At 45.0% G+C, this 22,276-nt stretch overlaps 1 protein-coding gene across 1 annotated transcript in view; it reads right to left on the reverse strand.

The window, feature by feature from the left end:
• Positions 1–22,276, reverse strand: part of ttc33 (tetratricopeptide repeat domain 33) — a 167,612-nt gene that overhangs the window by 78,565 nt on the left and 66,771 nt on the right. The window contains exon 3 of the mRNA XM_087975177.1: positions 2,417–2,498. Within this exon, the coding sequence (XP_087831303.1) occupies positions 2,417–2,498 (82 nt within the window). The remainder of the gene's footprint in view (positions 1–2,416; positions 2,499–22,276) is intronic.

Raw genomic sequence — 22,276 nt, forward strand, 5'->3', positions numbered from 1 at the left:
CCTGTTTCCACACTGTAAGTAATCTAAAAAACTTCACCTGCTATCTCTCTGCACAACTTTCTAAATGAACTATATCCTGCTGTATCCTTTAACAACCTTCCTCACTATCTACAGCTTGACCAATCAGATCACCTACATTTCCATCCAAATTATTTATATGTATATATTACCAGCAACAGAGCTCTCAGCATTGATCCTTGTGGAATATCACTGGTCACAGTCCTCCAGTCAGAAACACACACTCCTATCCAGGCAACATCCTGGTAAACCTCTTCTGCACCCTCTCCTCATCCAGCTTACCGACTCCCTGTGGATCCCATCTGACCTCATCTCCTGAAGCAGCCTACCATGAGGAACCTTCTCAAATGGTTTAGTAAAGTCGATGTGGACCATATTGATACCCTACCCTCATCAATCAACTTTGTCACCCCCCTCAAACAAATAAATCAACGTTGTGAACTTTCCTGCACAATGCCATGCTGATTATCCCAAATAAATCAATTTTTCTCCAAATGTGAATGCATTCTGTCCCTAAGAATCTTCTCCAATCATTTCCCTATCATCAATATAAGGCTCACTGGCCTGTAATTTCCTCGATTATCTCTGCTGTCCCAACATTCTTCAGTCTTCTGGGACCTCTCCTGTGGCTAAAGAGAGTTTAAAGATCTCAGTCAAGACTACAGCAATCTCCTCCATTATATTTTGGGAGGCATCACAACACAAACATTAGCCAGGAGTTTATAGTGAAGAGGGTGGCCGTTAGGTTGATATCCAGCAGTTTGGTGTAGCTGCTTGAAAAGGAGCAAATATTATTCAACTTGGAAAAGAAAGATGATATGCATTTGGAAAGGGCAGCAAAGACAAGCAAATGCGTAGTAAACGTGAGGATATTGAGAGCCGTAGAGGAAGTGAAAGACTTTGAAGTGAACGGCCACAGGTTCCTGAAGATGGCAGGTAGATAAAGTGATAAACCAAGTACATGAGATACTTTTCTTCGCTTGGCGAGGTACTGCATACAAGAGTAGGGATGTAATGCTTGAACTAAAGAAGGCAGTGGTTAATCCATACTGAAGTCTTGTGTACTGTTCGGGTCAACAGTTGCAGAAAGGTGGGGGTGAGCTGCCTTCTTGATCTGCTGCAGTCCATGTGCTGTAGGAAGACGTGCACTGCTCTAGAGAGGGAATTCTGGGATTTCAATGCGGTGACACTGAAGGAATGGCAAAATATTTCCAAGTTGTTCCCAGGTATCTGCTGCCCTTGCCTGTACAGATGGAAGTGGTCGTGGGTTTGGAAGGTGCTGTCCAAGCAGCTTTGGTGAATTTGCAAGGGCTTGAAAATTCCAGTCCTGTGGAAAGACTGCATGGGCTGGGGTTGTTTCCCTTAGAATTAGAGGTGATTTAATCGAGGTGAACGACATAGTGAGCACTTGCACGGAGTGGCTAGGGAAGAACTGTTTCCCCCAACAGAGAGATCAGTTACAGATTTAAGCTGTTTGGTAGAAGGATTGATGGGGATGTGAGGATAAACCCCTTCCCCACCCCACCCCCCCCCCCCCCCCCCCCCGAGGGTGGTGGGGGTCTGGAACTCATTGCCCAGTTTGGTGGTGGAGGCAGAAACCCTCATTGAAAAGGAACCTGGATCTGCTCCTGAAACACTGGGACCCGCAGGGATCCAGACCGGGGGCTGGACAGTGCGGTTAGAAAGGAGGGATAGGTTATTCCGCTGGCACGGACATGATGGGCTGAACGGCCTCTTTCTGTGCTGGAACTATTCTATGGGAAAAAGATTTTATACGTTATGCGAAAAGAGTGTTTGGCAATTGTTCCCCTTTACTTTGGTACTTTGCTCCAATTGCCCTGATGAGTGCAAGACGAAAAACCTCAACAAACTGTGTTTCTTCAGCAATTCTCAAATAAAAATCTGTTTCAATGCTGCTGGCTGAGGTTTACATATTCACTAGAACCACCAGGGAGGGCTCCCCTGCTGTTCTGCAAAATAACACATGAGTCTGTTTCTGTGCTGTACATCTCTTGACTCTTGACTCTAACACAGTCAGATTCTACACAACAACCTGAGAGGGCAGAGCAGACGTCAGGCTAACATTTCTTCAGCAAGTCAGAACCGGTAACAATGCAACACTCCCTCGATACTGCACCGTTCCTTCATCAAAACCATGTGATGAAGGAGCAGCGCTCCGAAAGCTAGTGCTTCCAAATAAATCTGTTGGACTATAACCTGGTGCTGTGTGATTTTTAACTTTGTAAACCCCAGTCCAACACCAGCTCCTCCACATGGTTCAAAACGAGGTAGGGTTGCTCGGTCTCGGACACTTGCTTGCTCGTGGGCATTGCATGACCGCATTAAGCAGACAATGAAACAAAAGTGAAAAGTAAAGGTGATACACTGGTAATAGTACCTGTGCTTTCATGTCGTAGAGTGCGGCACAGTCTGGCGTCAGCTGAATGGCTTCATCCCACCGACCGATAGCCTCCCAGTACCTGTGGCAAAGAGAGAAGTCTCATCTTGATCACCCAGGCTCTGCACAAGAAGAAGACAGCCTGCACAATCCTGCCTAAGCAACTGTGGAGCTCCCTACACGGCCTGAAATGACAATGATTAGGAAGGGGTCAGGCTGAGTGAGTGAGCAAGCTCCCCGAGGCTATACAGAGGCAGACCAGGAATGAAGACTGCTGCATCTAGAAGCAACAATAGTGCCTGTTAATGCTACATTGCAAAACTGATCCAAACGAATAAAACCAACAGGAAAACTGTCTTTACCTGAAGATGGACAGATTGTGGAAACCAAAGAATCGTGAGGCAAAGTGAGGTGAATTTAACAGAAAGCTGAATAAATAGAGGGGGCAGAAAAACACTGACAGAGTGAGACAAAGGATAGGGGAAGTGAAGCATAATGACCAGTTGGGCTGAATGGCCTGTTTCTGTGCTGCAGAACCTGTGTGAATCTTGTGTGACTGGTGTACAAATCTTTCCAGCACAGAAAGCCAAATACAGTAGTGAGGTCCAATTTTTATAGATGGAATTTATAGATGTGCACTTTCCTCTCCTTTCCAAACCAGAAGCTTGTAAAAACATAAGACTTGGCAAGTACAAATGAATTAGGCAAAGCCAGCCCACTAAGTCAATGAAATGTTTTGATTAAGTTGCAGAGGTCTGATCAGATCGCACTGTATTCAGACTTCAAAAAGATGTTGGATAAAGTGCCACATAACTAACTTGCTGTCAAAGTGGAGGCCCCGGGAATAAGGGAGACAGCAGCAGCACGGTTTGTGAAGCTGGCTGTGACAAAAACAAAGGATATTGATCATTCATTTGCTTTCCACAGGCTCCACCTCAATTCATTATCGAGACTCCTGCTTTTTCTTGATCTATATTAATGACCTACATTATAAAAAGCCGGATAGAATTTCACAACTTGTAACAATTTTTTTCTTTCTTATTCATTCATGTATTGTTATTTAGGCCAGCATTTACTGCCCATACCCAACTTCCCTCAAGAAGGTGATGATAAGTTGCCTTCTTGAACTTCTGCAGGCCATGGGTTGTAAGGACACCCACTTTGGTGCTAGGAAAGGAGCTGTAAGATTTTGAACCAGTGACAGCTACAAGACAGGATGGTGTGTGGCTTGGAGGGGTGCTAATCAGGCAGGCTGCTTAGCACTGGATGGTTGAGTGTTGTTGGAGCTGCATTTATTCAGGTACATGGGGAGTATTGCATCCCACTCCTGACTTGTGTCCTGTAGCTGGTGAGTCAAGAGGGGAGCTACTCGCTACAGAATAACTGGCCTCTGACCTGTTCCTCTTGCCATAGATCTGGGAAGGGTAGTGGCATCATAATGTCACAAATCAGAAGTCCAGAATAATACTGTGGGGACTAATACTCTAATCCCAGCATGGCAGTAGTGGAATTTGAATTAAATTCATAAACTATCCTGAATATTAAGCTTGTTAACGGTGATCCACAAACAAATAAAAGGACCATCGAATATCATAAAACTCCCTGTGATTCATCAGCGGTCTGTAGGTAGGGAAATCTGCTGTTCTTACCTGGTCTAGCCTCCACATGACTCCAGACTCACATCAATGGAGTTGGTTTTTAACTGCCCCCGAAGTGGCTGAGCAAGAAACTCAGTCCAACAGCAATTTGGGGGCGGTACGGTGGCTCAGTGGTTAGCACTGCTGCCTCACAGCACCAGGGACCCAGGTTCAATTCCAGCCTCAGGGCAACTGTCTGTGTGGAGTTTGCACATTCTCCCAGTGTCTGTGTGGGTTTCCTCCGGGTGCTCCGGTTTCCTCCCACAGCCCAATGATATGCAGGTTAGGGTGAATTGGCCATGGGAAATTGCCCATAGTGTTCGGTGCATTAGTCAGAGGGAAATGGGTCTGGGTGGGTTACTCTTCAGAGGGTTGGTGTGGACTGGTTGGGCTGAAGGGCCTGTTTCCACACTGTACGGATTCTAATTCTAATATAATCAACCAATCAGCAGCCTTTTTTCATGTGGTTTGAATTACTGCTTGAAATGTGGTATTCTTGCAAGTGTCCTGATGAGCACAGGGTGAAAAGCTTCAGCATCATGGTTTTTTTTTCTGCAATACTCAAGTTCTGTGTGACCAAGTGACATGGAGAGGGTGTAAAGAAGGTTTACCAGGATGCTGCCTGGACTGGAGGGCTTGCCTTATGAAGAAATGTTGACAAAGCTCGGACTTTTCTCTCTGGAGAGAAGGAGGAAGAGAGGTGACCTGATCGAGGTGTACTAGATAATGAGAGGAATAGATAGAGTCAATGGCCAGAGACTTTTCCCCAGGGCAGGATTGACTGGGACGAGGGGCCATAGTTTTAAGGTGTTAGTAGGAAGGTATCGAGGGGATGTCAGAGGTAGGTTCTTTACGCAGAGAGTTGTGAATGCATGGAATGCGTTGCCAGTTGAGGTGGTGGAAGCAGAGTCATTGGAGACATTTAAGCGACTGCTGGACATGCACATGGATAACAGTGAGTTGAGGGGTACATAGGTTAAGTTATTTTATTTTACATTAGGATTAAACCTCGGTACAACATCGTGGGCCTAAGATCCTGTTCTGTGCTGTATTTTCAATGCTCTATGTTCAATGTTATTACTCATAGAATCATAGAAGCCCTACAGTGTGGAAGCAGGCCATTTGGTACATCGAGCATCCCACCCAGACCCACCCCCTCCTCCCACCTATCTCTGGAACCCTGCATTTCCCATGGCTAACCCACCTAGACTGCACATCCCTCAACACTATGGGGCAATTTAGCTTGGAGAAAGGAGGACCGCAGGTGCTGGAGATCAGAGTCAAAAAATGTGGCTGGAAAAGCACAGCAGGTCAGGCAGCATCCGAGGAGCAGGAGAGTCGACATTTCGGGTATGAAAGGCTAATGCCTGAAACATTGACTCTCCTGCTGCTCGGATGCTGCCTGACCTGCTGTGCTTTTCCAGCACCACACTTTTTAACAGCAATTTAGCACGACCAATCCACCTAACCCGCACATCTTTGGAGTTGACCTTATTCATTCACCAGATGTGGGCACATTCTGCAACAACTCAACCATAGCAGAGGATATAATATGGACAGTACTGGGCCTATTTGACAAAGGAATATTTAATTTTTCTCTATTTAGTTAGGAAGCTCGGTTGACTCATTTGTACTATGTCACTGTGTCAGTAAACAAACAAATGTATATCATAAACTGTTTAAGAGTAAAACTAATTAACTATGAGGCAACTGGCCCAGTGGATAAGCTGAGGGGTCTGAGTAACCTTCATGTACTGTAAATAAGAAGAACTGGAATTGCGTGATAACACAGTCACAGGCGATAGCAAACTGTGGGCTCCGGATTTGCACCATCAGTCTGCAAGGCAGATGTGCAAAATTAATGTCCCTTCGTCAGCCGCTGGTGAATTCGTTAATAATAACTGGTCACTAGTTCAACACGTTATCAGTAACCCAAAGAGGGGGTGGGATGGGGAATGAAGACGGGGTAAAGTGCATGCGTGATGATGGTGAGAATGTGATTAGACTTTCCCATGTTTTCACCCATGATGAGATACCCCTTGGCGGGGAGCTCGGAATAGCTCCAAACGGGAAACAATGGCAATGCTTCACAGCCAACGTACTGAGCAATCCCCTGTGACAGGCCCAGAACTGGGGAACAGAATCCGAGAATGTGAGAGATCGATACTGGTTCAGAATACAACAGCCAGTTCTGTCCGTCACCATCTAACTGGTGTAGTCTCCATAGCAACACCTCAACCAATCAAAGCCCATTTGCCTACTAATCATCACCTCCTTCTCATACAGTGCTGTTCTCCCCTTAGCTTGATATTCTTGTGGACATCCTGATGAGTGTCAGATGAAAAGCCTTGACAAAATTTGCCTTTTTTTCAGCAATATTTATCTTTGCGTTGTCTGTAAACTTGGATGTACAAATCTACATTCCTTTTTTGTAGTAATTAAGAAAAGTGAGGCCCCAAAATAACACCCCTGGGAAAATACCACTTGCCACAAACTGCCGATTAGAGGTCCCTTCGTTTGCTGCTCTCCTCCACCTACCCCCCGGTACAATTCTGAGACTTTTGTGTTTTGGGACTGTACCGTTAAATTTAAAGTAAAATGACAACAGTCGGTTGAGTTGCTCTGAAGTCTGCCAGGCAGTAAGGCAGGAGGGTATGATGGCAAGGGATCAAAGAAGGCTTGGATTGTTTAATTGGGAAATAGGTGCAAAGTGTTTGTATGGAGACACATACAATAGATCCCTGTGTAACACTGGAGAGGGAGAATCCTCAAAGTTGGTGCAAAGTGTTGAGGGAAATGTCAGCTTGTGAACTTATATGGGGCATGGGTCAGCTCATCTGGCTGGACGTGGATACAGAAAGATGCCAACAACATTGGTTCAGTTCCCATACAGACTGAAGTACCTTGAAGGACTCTCCTTCTCAACTTCTCCCCTTACTTGGGGTGTGGTGACCCTCAGGCTAAACCACCGCCAATCAGCTCTTTGGTCTTACGGGACAATAGTGACTTCTCCTTTCGGAAGAGGAGGAGCCAGTGGAACAGATCTTAAGGGCGCTCAGAGCCAAAGTCAAATGGGTTGCTAATGATGGTGGAGGGAAGGCTGAAATGGGAAAATAAACACTGTAAAAAGGAGAAAATGGGTCAGCTCACTGACGCACATCAAACTCCCTCCACAGATACGGCCAGACTTTTAAAATACTGTGTTCAATTCTGGTCTCCCTGCTGTAGAAAAGATGTCATTACACCTGAAAGGGTTCAGAAAGGATTTACAAGGATGTCGACAGATTTCAGGGTTTAAGTTCGAACCACAAGCTGAATAGGCTGGGGCTTTAATTCCGGCAGCATCAGAGGCTGAGGGGTGATCTTATAGAGGTTTATAAAATCATGAGGGGCATGGATAGGGTAAATAGACAAGGTCTTTTTCCCAGGGTAGGGGAGTCCAAAACTAGAGGTCATAGGTTTAAGATGAGAATGGAAAGGTCTAAAAGGGACCTCAAAACCAACTTTTTCAGGCAGAGGCTAGTGCATGTATGGAATGAGCTGCCAGAGGAAGTGGTGGAGGCTGGTACAATTACAACATTTTAAAGGTGTCCAGGTACATGAATAGGAAGAGTTTAGAGGGATATGGGCCGAATAGGGCTAGTTTAGTCATAGAGATGTACAGCATGGAAACAGACCCTTCGGTCCAACTTGTCCATGCCGACCAGATACTCTGACCAATAAAGGAAAGCATACCAAACGCCTTCTTCACTATCCTATCTACCTGCGACTCCACTTTCAAAGATCTATGAACCTGCACTCCAAGGTCTCTTTGTTCAGCAACACTCCCTAGGACCTTGTCATTAAGTGTATAAGTCCTGCTGAGATTTGCTTTCCCAAAATGCAGCACCTCGCATTTATCTGAATTAAACTCCATCTGCCACTTCTCAGCCCATTGGCCCATCTGGTCCAGATTCTGTTGTAATCTGAGGTAACCCTCTTCGCTGTCCACTACACCTCCAATTTTGGTGTCATCTGCAAACTTACTAACTGTCCCTCTTATGCTCGCATCCAAATCATTTATGTAAATGATGAAAAGTAGAGGACCCAGCACCGATCCTTGTGGCACTCCACTGGTCACAGGCCTCCAGTCTGAAAAACAACCCTCCACCACCACCCTCTGTCTTCTACCTTTGAGCCAGTTCTGTATCCAAATGGAGATCGATCAGCATTGTTAATCTCATTATCTTGTATACCTCAATTAGGTCCCCTCTCCTCCTCCTTTTCTCCAATGAAAAAAGTCCGAGCTCAGTCAACCTCTCTTCATAAGATAAGCCCTCCAGTCCAGGCAGCATCCTGGTAAACATCCTCTGAACCCTCTCCAAAGCATCCACATCTTTCTTACAATAGGGCAACCAGAACTGGACACAGTATTCCAAGTAAACAACTTGGTACCGAAATTGGTACCAAAATTGATGGTACCAAAATTGGTACCAAAATTGATGGTACCAAAATTGGTACCAAAATGACACCAAAATTGGTGGTATAGTGGGCAGGGAAAAAGGTTTATCTAACCATACGACAGGATCTTGATCAGCTGTGTCAATGGGCTGAAGAATGGCAGATGGAGTTTAATTTAGATAAATGCATTTTGGTAAAACAAACATTTACTTGGATGTAGACAACTTCTACAGTTCTGCCCTCATCTACCTCCTTGGTCACATCCTCATAACACTCAATCAAGTTCGTAAGGCTGAGACAGATAGATTTTTGATCGATGGGGAATCAAAGGTTATGGGGAAAGGCCAGGAAGGTGTATGCGAGGAATGTCAGATCAGCTACGATTCTTTTGTACAGCAGAACAAGCTCGAGGGGCTGAATAGCTTACTGCTGTTCCTATTTCTTCTGGTCTTATGCATTAAAGACAATTTAAAGGATAGAAAGACAGCATTCCACTTTGTGGTTTTAAGCAGATGTTACCTACAAAACTAATAGTGTTTTCAGTCATTCACTGCAGTAAACATGTGAATATAACAGTCATTCAGCCCATCGAGCCTGCCCACCATTGTAGCTCATAGCTGACCATCTCCTTGCACTGTCTCCATATCCCTCCAGAAACCTGTGGATTCTCTATTCATCCTCATCTCAGTCCAAAATGGCCTCTCCCTTCCCATGGATCGAGTATCAATGGCCAAGGAAAACATCTTATCCATTTCCACCCTGTCACAAACTGTAAGAAGGTTATAAGAAGTTTCGCTGAGATCAACTCTCATTCTTTGAAGCTCTACATCAGCTCTGAATCCCACGCACTGGTGGAAGAGGAGAAAGGCAATGCACTTACTGTTCTGGACGATAGTTATCCCTAAGGGTACATCAGTAAGAAAGGTTAAATGGCTGCTTGTCTTATTAACTGTCTACACAATCTAGAATTTATTTTTGTTAATCAGATTGATTGAGTTACTGTATACAACTCCATTTAATCACTGGCAATAGGAGCAAGAGGAAGCCATTCGGCCCCTCAAGCTTGCCCTGCCATTCAACAAGATCATGACTGCTCTGCCCCAAGCCTTGACTCCTCTTTCAACACCCCGATATTTCAAAAATCCACCTACCTCTTCTTTAAATGCTCTCCATTATCTTGCCTCCACAACTCTCTGGGATAGAGAATGAGAGGCGTTCACTGCAGTCTGGGGAAAGAAGTTCCTTTGCCTCACAATTTTAAATCAGTGACCCATTAACTAGTCCAAGAGTCCCCTACCGGTAGCAACATCCTCTCAGCATCTACCTTCAGAATCTTGTACGTTTCAATAAGATCATCCTTATCCTTCTAAACTCTAATGAATGAAGACCTAACCCTAATAAACTAACCAATTAATTCCAGGAATCAGCATTGTTAATCTCTTTAAAACTTCCACCAATGCTTTCCTTAAATACCAGAACCAAAACGGTACACACGACTCCAGGTGCAGCGTCATCAACATCCTGTACAGTTGTGACTTCGCTGTTTTTAAACTCCAACCCCTAAACAACAAAGGTTAAGCTTCCGTTTCCTTTCTTAACGATGTGCTTTACCTGTTTGCTAGCGTTTTGTGTCTCACAACCACACCCAGCTCCCTCTGTGCTCACTGCTTTGCAGTTTCTCTCCATTTAAACAATCGTCTGCCTTTTGATTCTTCCGATCAAAGTGCATGACTTTCCTACACTCAACTCCACCTCCCACTCAACCTATCAGAGTCCTCATGTCCCCAACACAACATGCCCTCCCACCTATCACCAGAAAATGTGGACACATTACACACTGTCCCCTGCTCCAAGTGATTATACAGCTGGCAAACAATTGAGGCTACAAGGACTTGAGGCACTTCACTAGTTATAGCTTTCCAACCTAAAGTAAAGACCCATTTATCCTGCTTCACTGACTTCTGCATGTTAATCAATCCATGCTAATACATTACCCTCAGTACAGTGAGCTCCTCCCATTTTGTGCAATAATCTTTTATGTGGCAAGTTATCAATTGCCGACTGGAAATCCCAGTACCTCGCATCTACCTGTTCCCCTTTATCAACTCTGCATGTTATAATTCTCAAAGAAATCTAGCCAATTTGTTGAACATGATTTCCCTAACACTAAACCCCGTTGCCTCTGTTTGATTGTATAAAGCTTTTCTAAATGCCCTCCTCTTTCTTTCTTAACAATGGACTCTAGTATTTTCCCAATGACAACAGTAGGCTAACTGGCTTATAGTTACCTGTTTTCTGTTGACCTCCCTTCTTGAACAGGGTGTCGCATTAGCAATTTTCCAATCTGCTGGAGCTTTCCCAAACTACAGTCAGTTCTGGAATATTTTGACCAAGGTCTCTACTATCGCATTGGTCACTTCCTCTAAATTCACATGGACCTCAATAAAGCATTTAACAGGGTCTCGTGTGGGACACTGGTTAGGAAGTTAAGAGCCAATGGGATTTAGGACAATTTGATAAATTGGATCCAAAACGTCCTTTGTGGAAGGAAGCAGAGGGTGATGGTCGAAGAGTGCTTTTGTGACTGGAAGCTGCCTATGTTCAGTGGCGTACCACAGGTCTCAGGGCTGGCTCCCTTGCTGTCGTTGTTGTGTCCATTAATGACAGTAAGTTCACAGAACACATTAACATTAGCCTGGAGGAAAGCCTGAGACTGCAGGCGGATATAGACAGGCTGGTCCGAAGGGCTGAGCAAATGGAATTTAATCCTGAAAAGTCTAAGGGAGGCAAGGGAGAAGTTGAATGATAGAATTCTAGTAAGTGCAGATGATCAGAGGGACCTTGGTGTGCATGCCCATAGAATCTTGAAGGCAGCAGGACAGGATGAATCAAAAACCAATGAAGAAAAAAATAATTTATTATTAGAACAGATGGAGATTTACTAATCAGTTAAAGAGTTTTTATGTTAAAGAGTTTTTATAGCACAGAAAAAGACCTGACTGTATAAAACCACTGGATGCAGGCCATCAGGCCACGGCACCTTGTCTACCTTTTGCCCTACTAATTTGTCAAATATTTTGTCCCTTGTGATACAGACTGTTAAAAGACCTTTCCTCCCATTACTCAGCTGTTATCATTGTGATATGAACAGTGTCCTCCTTTGTGAAGACTGAAGCAAAATGCTGGTTTAAACTATGTGCCTTTTCCCTGTTCCCCATTGTTAATTCATCAGCTGCATCTTCTAGAGCTCCCAGACTTACTGTTTTTATTGTATAACCTGGAGAAACTCTTGCTGTTTGTTTTTATATTTCTTGCCAATTTTCTTCCATAATCACATTTTTTCCTTTTTATTAGTTGTTCAGCAATCTGTCAGTGGTTCCTAACAGTTCCTAATCTTCTGTCCTACCAGTAGTTTTCACCTTGCTGTGTGCTTTAGTTTCTGACTGGATACTCTCCTCGACTGCCTTTACTATCCACGGGGTGCTCCATGTTTTATCAAATGCTTCTTTCTGACCAGAATAAAGTTTTGCTGAGTGTTATGGCAATCTTCACCTGTTAATGACCACAATCCAACAACCTTTCATTCATGCAAACTAACGTAGCTTCAGACACAGGATGGATGTAAAGGGGGTCAAATAAATGCAGGCTTTCCTAATCTAACAGATCACCATCTGACTCGCATTTGGTTTGATCTTTCTTCAATCAGCTCAGTCTTTCTTGTCGCTGTCTCTGCTTTGAACTACTGCTGCCTTTTGGGAAACATTATCATGAACCTTAAACAAAGAATCATGATTGAGGCATGCTGAGAATTAGCAACAAGGAGCAGTTTATCCCCTGGATAGTTCCAGACTGAGTCCCAAAATCTGATTCAAACAAACTGTATCTTTGTCTTGGATGCTCAGAGACATTACAAGACTTGTGAAACAGTTGCTTCTCTTTCAGTCCGCCTTGTGCCCTGGGAACCAGGGAAATATCTTACCTGCAATGCCCTTGTCTTCTCCTTTGACGATTTTCCAACCCCTGACTCTTCAAAACTCTAGAGAACACTGGCACAACCTCTCCAAATCTGACCACAGCAGATGTTGAAAGTTACATTAAATTTGAAAAAATCTGCAAGGAACAGTTAGCCCTACTGCAGACTGTTGGAGTAAACCCCATATGATTCATTAAGGAAGAAAATGTACCGGCCTGGTCTACTCTGGCCTACACGTGACTCCAGACCCACAGCCAACATGACTGATTCTGAAACAGCCAAGAGACACACTCAGTTCAAAGGCAACGAGGGATAGATAATAAATGCTGGCAATGGTATGAACTAAGTAAAAAGGTAAACTAAGGTGGGGAAATTACCCACGGCACACAGACAGTGAAGGGATGGGAGCCAGGCAAGCCGTGGGGGTGAGCTGTGTTAGTGATCACACTCAGGGCAGTAACAGAGGGGGGCCACTGTTGGTGTGACCCAGCCATGTAAATCACAGTCACAATTACAACATCCTCACATGGGAGTAACACTCAGACACAACGAATGGCCGCGTCACCATAATATTTACAGACCGTTACCCAACTGCATGGACAAGTCAGCCGAGAGGGGAAGCTAAGCAAAGCCACCGTGTGAGTGGACTAATGAAGACAGCGTGCCATGAGAAACATCCACCACATTCCTATAACACAGCTGGGTTGGATAGCTCAGAGGTTCCCAAAACTTCTCTGCCCAAACATTCTCTGCCAAAGTTATCAGAAACCGTCAGGCAATCCCCCAACACCACCACAACAAAACCACACTCCAAGTCCACACTCTACCCCCTGCTTACCACCCAACACTCCCACGTCACCTCCCCCCTCCCCCAGTACCCTGCCCACAGTCTCAAATCACCCTCCCATAAACCCCACAGTTACACGTCACCCTCAGTGCCCCCACAGCCTCAAATCACCCCCTCCATACACCCCCAACAGTCACACATCACCTCCCCCCGTGTGTCCGGGTGTCTCCCTCCCCCCGTGTGTCCCGGTGTCCCCCTCCTCCGCCCGTGTGTCCCCCTCCCCCCCCCCCGTGTATCCGGGTATCCCTGCCGTTAGGGCTGCCCTGTGGAATGTCCCGGATTTGCCAAGATGCAGCAGGAAGCAAGCTGGAACTCCTTGTCCTAGCAAGTGGGCCAACTGGCACTCTCTGTCACATCAGGGTTTTCGGGAAAGTCTCTTGCGCTGCGGTCTGACAGTGTGTTTTCACTTAGCAAAGGAAATTCTCTGATGGTTAAGACTGTCACGTTTCTGCAGAGCGAGCTGTGTTTTCCTGCACAGTAATGGAGATCAAGGAGTCTGTGTACCTGTGCCTTGCCAAAAGCAGTAACTAACAGGGCAGGCTCTTTGCCAGGGAGGAGTGCATGGTGCTACCTGAGCCAACAGTGTGTGGAAGAGGAATGACCCAACATCGTGGGCTGAAGGGCCTGTTCTGTGCTGTACTGTACAGTTCTATGTTCTGCTCGGTCACCAACAATCTCTGCTGAGAAGGGGCTTCACTGTCAAACTCCAGCCTTCCATTCTCAAGACCCAGACCCATTTTACTCACTGAACACAGACAGATGGTAGTGATGTAGTGGAGTGTTACAATCGAGAGACCCAGCCTGATGGGCCGAGGACTTGGGTTGAAATCCTACCACACCAGAGGAAAATAAACCAAAAATAACACTTGGACAAGGATATGCTGGCCCTCCATTTTGAAGGTTACAAGCTGCATTAGATCAGTGTGCCTCAATCTCCAGGTTTACCAGCTTCTCCTCCCGACACAAGCAGTGGGTGGATATTCAATTTGATGAATAAATCTGGAATTGAAGCTTGAAGCTTGTCTCAGTAATGACCATGAATCACACAAACACAGAAACAGGAGGAGGCCATTCAGTCCTTTGTGTCTGCTACACCATTCTATATGATCATGGCTGATCATCCAAATCAGCCCCCTCATCCCCACTTCTCCCTTTCTCCTTTCAATCTCTTCAGCCCCAAGAACTATGTCTAACTTAGGGACAAGTGAAACTATAATTGATTGCTGTAAATATCAATCACCTACCTGGCTGACTAATGCCCTTTAGGGAGGGAGATCTTGTGCCCTTGCCTGGACTGGTCTACATGGGACTGCAGATGCACAGTAATGTTAAGTCTGTAAGTTAGCTCACTGAGCTGGAAGGTTTATTTTCAGACGTTTCGTCACTGTACTCGGTAAGACCATCAGTGTGAGTCTCCGGGGAAGGGCTGGTGTTAGTGATCCTGCTCTCTACTTATAGGTCTTGCTTTAGAACATAGAACATAGTAAAGTACAGCACAGAACAGGCCCTTCGGCCCACAATGTTGTGCCGAGGATTATTCCTAATCTAAAGTAAAATAACCTAATCTATGCACCCCTCAACTCACTGCATGTCCAGCAGTCGCTTAAATGTCCCCAGTGACTCTGCTTCCACCACCACCGCTGGCAACGCATTCCATGCATTCACAACTCTCTGTGTAAAGAACCTACCTCTGATGTCTCCTAATATCTTAAAATAATGACCCCTTGTACCAGTCAATCCTGCCCTGGGGAAAAGTCTCTGACTATTGACTCTATCTATTCCTCTTGTTATTTTGTATACCTCGATCAGGTCTCCTCTCTTCCTCCTTCGCTCCAGAGAGAAAGGTCCGAGCTTATTCAACATTTCTTCATAAGGCAAGCCCTCCAGTCCAGCAGCATCCTGGTAAACCTTCTTTACACCCTCTCCAAAGCCTCTGTATCTTTCCTATAGTAGGGCGACCAGAATTGGACACAATATTCCAAGTGTGGTCTCACCAGGGACTTGTAGAGCTGCATCAAAACCTTGCGGCTCTTAAACTCAACCCCCCTGTTAATGGAAGCCAAAACACCATATGCTTTCTTAACAACCCTGTCCACTTGGGTGGCAACTTTGAGGGATCTATGTACTTGCACACTCAGATCCCTCTGTTCCTCCACACTGCCAAGAATCCTGTCTTTAATCCTACATTCAGCATTTGAGTTTGACCTTCCAAAATACATCACTTTGCACTTATCCATCTGCCATTTCTCAGCCCAGCTCTGCATCCTGTCTATGTCGTGCTGCAGCCTGCAGTAGCCCTCTATACTATCGACGACACCTCCAACCTTTGTGTCATCTGCAAATTTACTAACCCACCCCTCAACATCCTTATCCAAGTCATTTATAAAAACTACAAACAGCAGAGGCCCAAGAACAGAACCTGGCCGGACCCCACTCAACACTGACCTCCAGGCAGAATACTTCACAACAACAACCACTCTCTGCCTTCCGTGAGCCAGCCAATTCTGAATCTAGATAGCCAAATCTCCCTGTATCCCATACTTCCTGAATTTATGAATGAGCCTACCATGCCTTGCTGAAGTCCGTATACACCACATCCACTACCCAACCTCCATCAACCTATCTCATCACCTCCTCAAAGAATTCAGTAAGATTTGTGAGGCATGACCTGCCCCTCACAAAGCCATGCTGACTGCCTTTAATCACACTACGCTTTTCCAAATAGTCATAAATCCTAACCTTCAGAATTTTTTCCAAAACTTTGCTGACTACAGACGTAAGACTGACTGGTCTGTAATTGCCAGGGATTTCCCTATTCCCCTTCTTGAAAAGAGGAACAACATTCGCCTCCCTCCAATCCTCCGGTACGACTCCTGTGGAGACTGAGGAGGCAAATATCCTCGCCAGCAGCTTAGCAACCTCCTTTCTCACTTCCCAGAGCAGCCTAGGATAAATCTGGTCTGACCCTGGGGACTTATCAATCTTAATGTTTTCCAAACTTTCTAGCACATCAACTTCCTCAATCTTGATCTGTTCAAGGCTGTATCTCAGATCTTCAAACTTCTCATTCACAACAAGGTCCCTTTCCTTAGTGAAAACCGAAGCAAAAAACTCATTTCAGGCTTCCCCTACCCGCTCAGACTCCATGCACAAGTCCCCTACACTATCCCTGAACGGCCCTACCTTCTCCCTGATCATTCTCTTATTCTTCACGAATGAGTAAAACACCTTTGGGTTCTCCCTAATCCTTCCTACCAAGCCTTTTTTGTGCCCTCTCCTGGTTCTCCTCAGTCCATTTCTGAGCTCCTTCCTACCGAGCCTGTAACCCTCTAAAGCTGTGCTCGATCCTTGCTCCCTCCACCTTACGGAAGCTGCCTTCTTCCTTTTGATGAGAAGCTCCTCTGTTCTCGTCATCCAAGGTTCCTTAATCTTATCCCTTCTTGCCTGCCTTAGAGGAATAAACTTATGCATCACTCCCAACAACTGCTCCTTAAACAGTCTCCACATGTCTACTGTGCCCTTTCTGTGGAACAATTGCTCCCAGTCTGTACTTCCCAACTCCTGTCTGATAGTGACATAATTTCCTTTTCCCCCAATTAAATATCTTCCCTTAGTAACTGCTCCTTTCCCTGTCCAAGGCTGTGGTAAATGTGAGGCTGTTGTGGTCACTGTCATCAAAGTGCTCTCCCACCGTGAGATCTGACACCTGTCCTGGCTCGTTGCCGAGCACTAAATCCAAAATGGCCTCTCCCCTTGTCGGTCTGTCTCCATACTGAGTAAGGAGACCCTCCTGAACACCTGACAAAAATGGCTCCTTCCAAATCATCTGCATTAGGAGGTTCCAGTCAAGATTAGGAAAGTTGAAGTCACCCCGATTCCTGAAGAAGGGCTTATGCCCGAAATGTCGATTCTCCTTCTCCTTTGATACTGCCTGACCTGCTGCGCTTTCCCAGCAACACATTTTTCAGCTCTGATCTCCAGCATCTGCAGGCCTCACTTTCTCCTCGAACATTCTGCAGGAGGAACATGCAACTGCCCTATCATCCATATCCTGCTAATCTGAAAGCCCACACAGGACTGAACAAGGAAGAGAAGAAAAAAAATGAGAGAACCTGAAAACTTACCGAGTTTACAGACTCTTAGTCAGGTTAGAGGTGGTGGGTGGGTGTAGGGTCTAGGATTTAGAACTCACCCATTTAAAAAACAATCACTTAGCCTTCCTGGCAGCCCTCGCTTCTCTCCACCCACTGTAAAAAGGTTTCTTAAGATTGGTGATGTTATTCCTAGTTCTTTCATTTCTAGGGAAGGTAGTAGATAGGATCTAAATCGATTCAGATTGTGTTTACTGGGTGTCTGTTTTTCTTGAAAACCTTGTATAGATATTTTTCTTCTGCTTTTTGTAGTTCTTGGGTGCTGCAGTGTGAGGTAGCTTGTTGAAATAATGTCTTGGTGCAGCTCTGTTTGTGGGTGTTGGGATGATTGCTTCTGAAGTTAAGTATTTGGTCTGTGTTTGTTGTTTTTCTGTAGATGCTGGTTTGAAGCTCTCCTTTAACTGTATGTTCAACTGTCATGTCTAGGAATGGGAATCTGTTCTCGTTCTCCTCCTCTTTTGTGAATTTTATGCCTATCAGGATATTGTTGATGGTGTTCCGTTTTGTGATGACAAAGATGTCATCCACATAGTGGACCCAAAGTTTGGGTTGGATAGATGGGAGGGCAGCTTGTTCAAGTCTCTGAATTACTGCTTCCGATTTGAGCCCTGATATTGGTATCCCATAGGTGTTCGATTGACTTGTGTGTAGGTTTTGTTACTGACTTAAACACTGACTTTATTTTGTTATTCACTTAAACAGCGACTAACGAACCATTAACCCAGTAAACACAATCTGACGATTCCTCAGAAACAAACCCAAACAAGCAGACACAATACAACCAAAAACTAGAGCCACATTACCTTACATCAAAGACATATCAGAGATGACTTCCAGACTAGTCAGACCCCTTGGCATTATGGTAGCCCAGAAACCTACCAACACACTTAAACAGCGACTAATGAAACTAAAGGAACCGTTATATACTACCAGTAAATCTAACGTCATTTACAAGATACCATGCAAGACTGTAAAACAACACCACATTGGACAAACAAGCAGGAAACTTACCTGCAGGACACATGAACACCAACTAGCCACCAAATGACACAACCCAGTATCACTAGTTTCCATACATACAGACAAAGAAGGACACCACTTTGACTGGGACAACACACACCATCCTAGGACAGGCAAAACAAAGACACGCACAAGAATTCTTAAAGGCATGGCATTCTAACCAGAACTCCATCAATAAACACATTGATTTAGATCCCATCTACCTTCCCTTGAAAGAAAGAACGGGAAATGACATCACCCACCTTAAGAAACCAAGCCCTACAATCAGAGAGGCAGGACATACCACCAGCACTTCACCAGAGACTCGAACTGACAATGTTACCTAGTCATGGTGACAAAACATCTGAAAACCAACTGTCACGCTCAGCGAGCTGACTTACATACTTACCATCAACCTGAGCTACAAATCTGCTCAAAACTCACTAGCACAGTAATGTGGCTGACTCTGAACTACCCCCTGAAATAGCCAAGTGAGACACATTCAGTTCAAGGGTAGCTAAAGTGGAACAATAATATGTTGCTTCTCAGAGTGCTTTTGTCTTTGTGAGGTACTGAATGGTACAGATCCGTGTGAAATCCTGTTGCTGTGAATCCACAGTTTCCTTCAGTCGGGATTTCCAGCTTATGATTCATCAAAAGAAAAACACTCACCGCAGCCTTTTAAAATACAGCAGCCCCGCAGAATCTGAACAAGATCAATGAGACACAAGGGAAACAAGCAAACTCTCCAGCCTGCATGTTGTTACAGTACTTTCACTCTCTGTGACAAGAGGGACTCAGAACAGGGAAATCTTACTCCAACTGTACAGTGGCTTGGTGAGACCACAATGGCAGTACAGTGGAGCCATTTGGTCTCCTTACTCACAGGGGAACCCACTCGCACTGCAAGTACATCAGACACACAAACACAGTTTGTCTCCAAAGGAAAGGTTGAGCTTGATGGGGCCCATAGTCATTCAGAAGACTGAGAGGCGACCCTATTGAAACACTCAAAATCCTGACGGCTTAAAATAGAATGCTGTGGATGCTGGAGATCTGAAATAAGCACAGAGAATGCTGGAAAAACTCAGCAGGCCTGGCAGTCTCTGTGGAGAGAGAAACAGAGTTAAATCTTTGGAGTCAGGTTTTTTTTTGGAAATGGTCCTCAGGGAGTCTGACATGTCCATCCTGGAAGGAGCTTTCCTCTCCTGGGAAGTGGGAGCATGTTTAAATATAAGAGGTCTCTTGTTTACAAGTTCGCTGACGACATCACCATAGTCGGTCGAATCTCAGATGGCGATGAAACAGACTAAAGGCGGGAGGTGGAAGACCTGGAAAAATGGTGCACTGAGAACAACCTAGCTCTCAATGCCAGCAAAACCAAGGAACTCATTATTGACTTTCGGCAGGATGTTACTCATGCCCCCACTACACATTAACAACACAGCGGTGGGACGAGTGGAGAGTGTCAGGCTCCTGGGAGTGGTCATCCACACCAAGCTTTCTTGGACTCTCCATGTGGACGCACTGGTTACAAAGGCCCAACAATGTCTCTTCTTCCTCAGGCAGCTGAGGGAATTTGGCATGATAGCGAATACCCTTGCCAACTTTTATAGGTGGACCATCGAGAGCATTCTGTCTGGGTGTATCACTACCTGGTATGGCAACTGTACCATTCAAGATCAGAGATGGTTACAGAAAGTCGGCCTGGACGATCACAAAAGCCAACCTCCCATCTACAGAATCTATCTACCAGGCCCGCTGTCAAGAAAAGGCCCCCAGCATTCTCAAAGATCCATCCCACCCTGGCAATGTTTTTCTACAACCTCTACCATCGGGGAGAAGGTACAGAAGCCTGGTCACATACACCAGCCGGTTTCGTAACAGTTTCTACCCTGCTGTCGCTAGAATACTGAATGGACTCACAAACTCTTAACATTCGCCTGTACCTGTGTTTTTGTTTTTGCCGCTGTTTACCTATTATTTACTATCTATGCGACTTAACTCTGTGACCTGCCTGTATTGCTCACAAAACAAAGCTTTTCACTGTGCCTCGGGTACACGTGACAATAAATTCAATTTAAAACAAAAAGGTGGAGAAATTCCTCTGTCACAGAACAGTGTGGGCTGGATCATTGAATATATTCAATGCTGAATTAGACAGGTTTTGGATTAACAAGGGTATCAAGGGGAACACATTTAGTAAGCTGAATAGCCACCACCCGTTTCTATTTCAAAGGATCTTGTTGTGAAAGGAGTTTGGGATGAGAATATAAAGATAATATTCATACAGCACACTTCACCACTTCAGAAACTCTGATATGTTACCAAAAATTCAAGTAGCTTTGAAGTGCACTAATTTATTGGAATAAAAGAAACACAACACTAAATCTGAGAAATACAAACAGACCCTTCAGTCCAACTCGACCCTGCCAATCAAATCTCCGAAACTAACCTAGTCCCACCTGCCAGCACCCGGCCCATATCCCTCCAATCCCTTCCTATTCATATACCCATCCAAATGCCTCTTAAATGTTGCAATTGTACCAGCCTCCACCACATCCTCTGGCAGCTCACTCCATACATGCACCACCCTGTGCCTGAAAAAGTTGCCCTTGAAGGCCCTTTTACATTTTTACCCTCTCACCTTTAACCAATGCCCTCTAGTTTTGGACCCGACCCTGGGATATAGATCTTGGTTATTTACCCGATCCATGCTCCTCCTGATTTTATAAACCTCTCTAAGGTCACTCCTCCTATGTGCCAGGGAAAAATATCCCCAGCCTATTTAGCCTCTCCTATAACTGAAACCCTCCAACCCTGGCAACATCCTTGTAATCCTTTTCTGAATTCTTCCAAGTTTAACAACATCTTTCCTATAGCAGGGAGACCAGAATTACATGCAGTATTCCAAATGTGGCCCTAACCAATATCCTGTACAACTGCAATATGATCTCCCAACTCCAAACTCAATGCACAGAGCAATAAAAGCAGGTGTACCAAACTCCTGCTTCACCACCCTGACTACCACTTTCAAGGATTTATGCACCTACACCCAAAGGGCTCCTTGTTCAGCAACACTCCCTAGGACATTACCATTAAGTGTATAAGTCCTGCTAAGATTTGCTTTCCCAAAATACAGCACATCGCATTTATCTGAATTAAACTCCATCTACCACTTCTCAGCCCATTGGCCCTCTTCGCTGTCCACTACACCTCCAATTTTGGTGTCATCTGCAAACTTACTAACTGTACCTCCTTATATGGTCATCCAAATAAATGACAAAGATCCATGATCGAAATGATTAGTGGGGCAGAATCAGCTCCTGTTCCTGTGTAGTGATGGGACTATTGCAGCTGTTCAGGCATGTCCTCCCTAATGCTGGAATAATGTCAGCTCCCGTCACACTCCACACCACAGATCCATACAGATGGATCAATGCCCCCATCTGCTGGAACAGCCCCAGCACTGCACATGAGAGCCAGCCTGTCCAAGCCACAGCACAGAAATGTACCAGTCTACGCTGGGACGAATACACCACACAGACTTGCTGTTGTGTTGATAGAAGCACAGAGACAGGAGTAGGCCACTTAGCCCACTATCTAATATGGTCATGGCTGATTAAACACTTACCGTTTACCCACACTACCCCCATAACGTTTGTTACCAACTATACTCAAAAATCCAACCTTTAAAAACTTCTCATTCCTGAATTTTTTCAATTCCACCATCTGCCACATTGAGGTTCAAACCTGTGCCCCAGAACATCTCCTGGGTTGCTGACAGTTTCAATATCCCACTGCCTTTCCCCC

This window comes from Chiloscyllium plagiosum, unplaced genomic scaffold (assembly GCF_037043375.1).
Source record: "Chiloscyllium plagiosum isolate Xiang-an unplaced genomic scaffold, Cpla_swu_hap1 HiC_scaffold_2, whole genome shotgun sequence".
NCBI classification, from domain to species: domain Eukaryota; kingdom Metazoa; phylum Chordata; class Chondrichthyes; order Orectolobiformes; family Hemiscylliidae; genus Chiloscyllium; species Chiloscyllium plagiosum.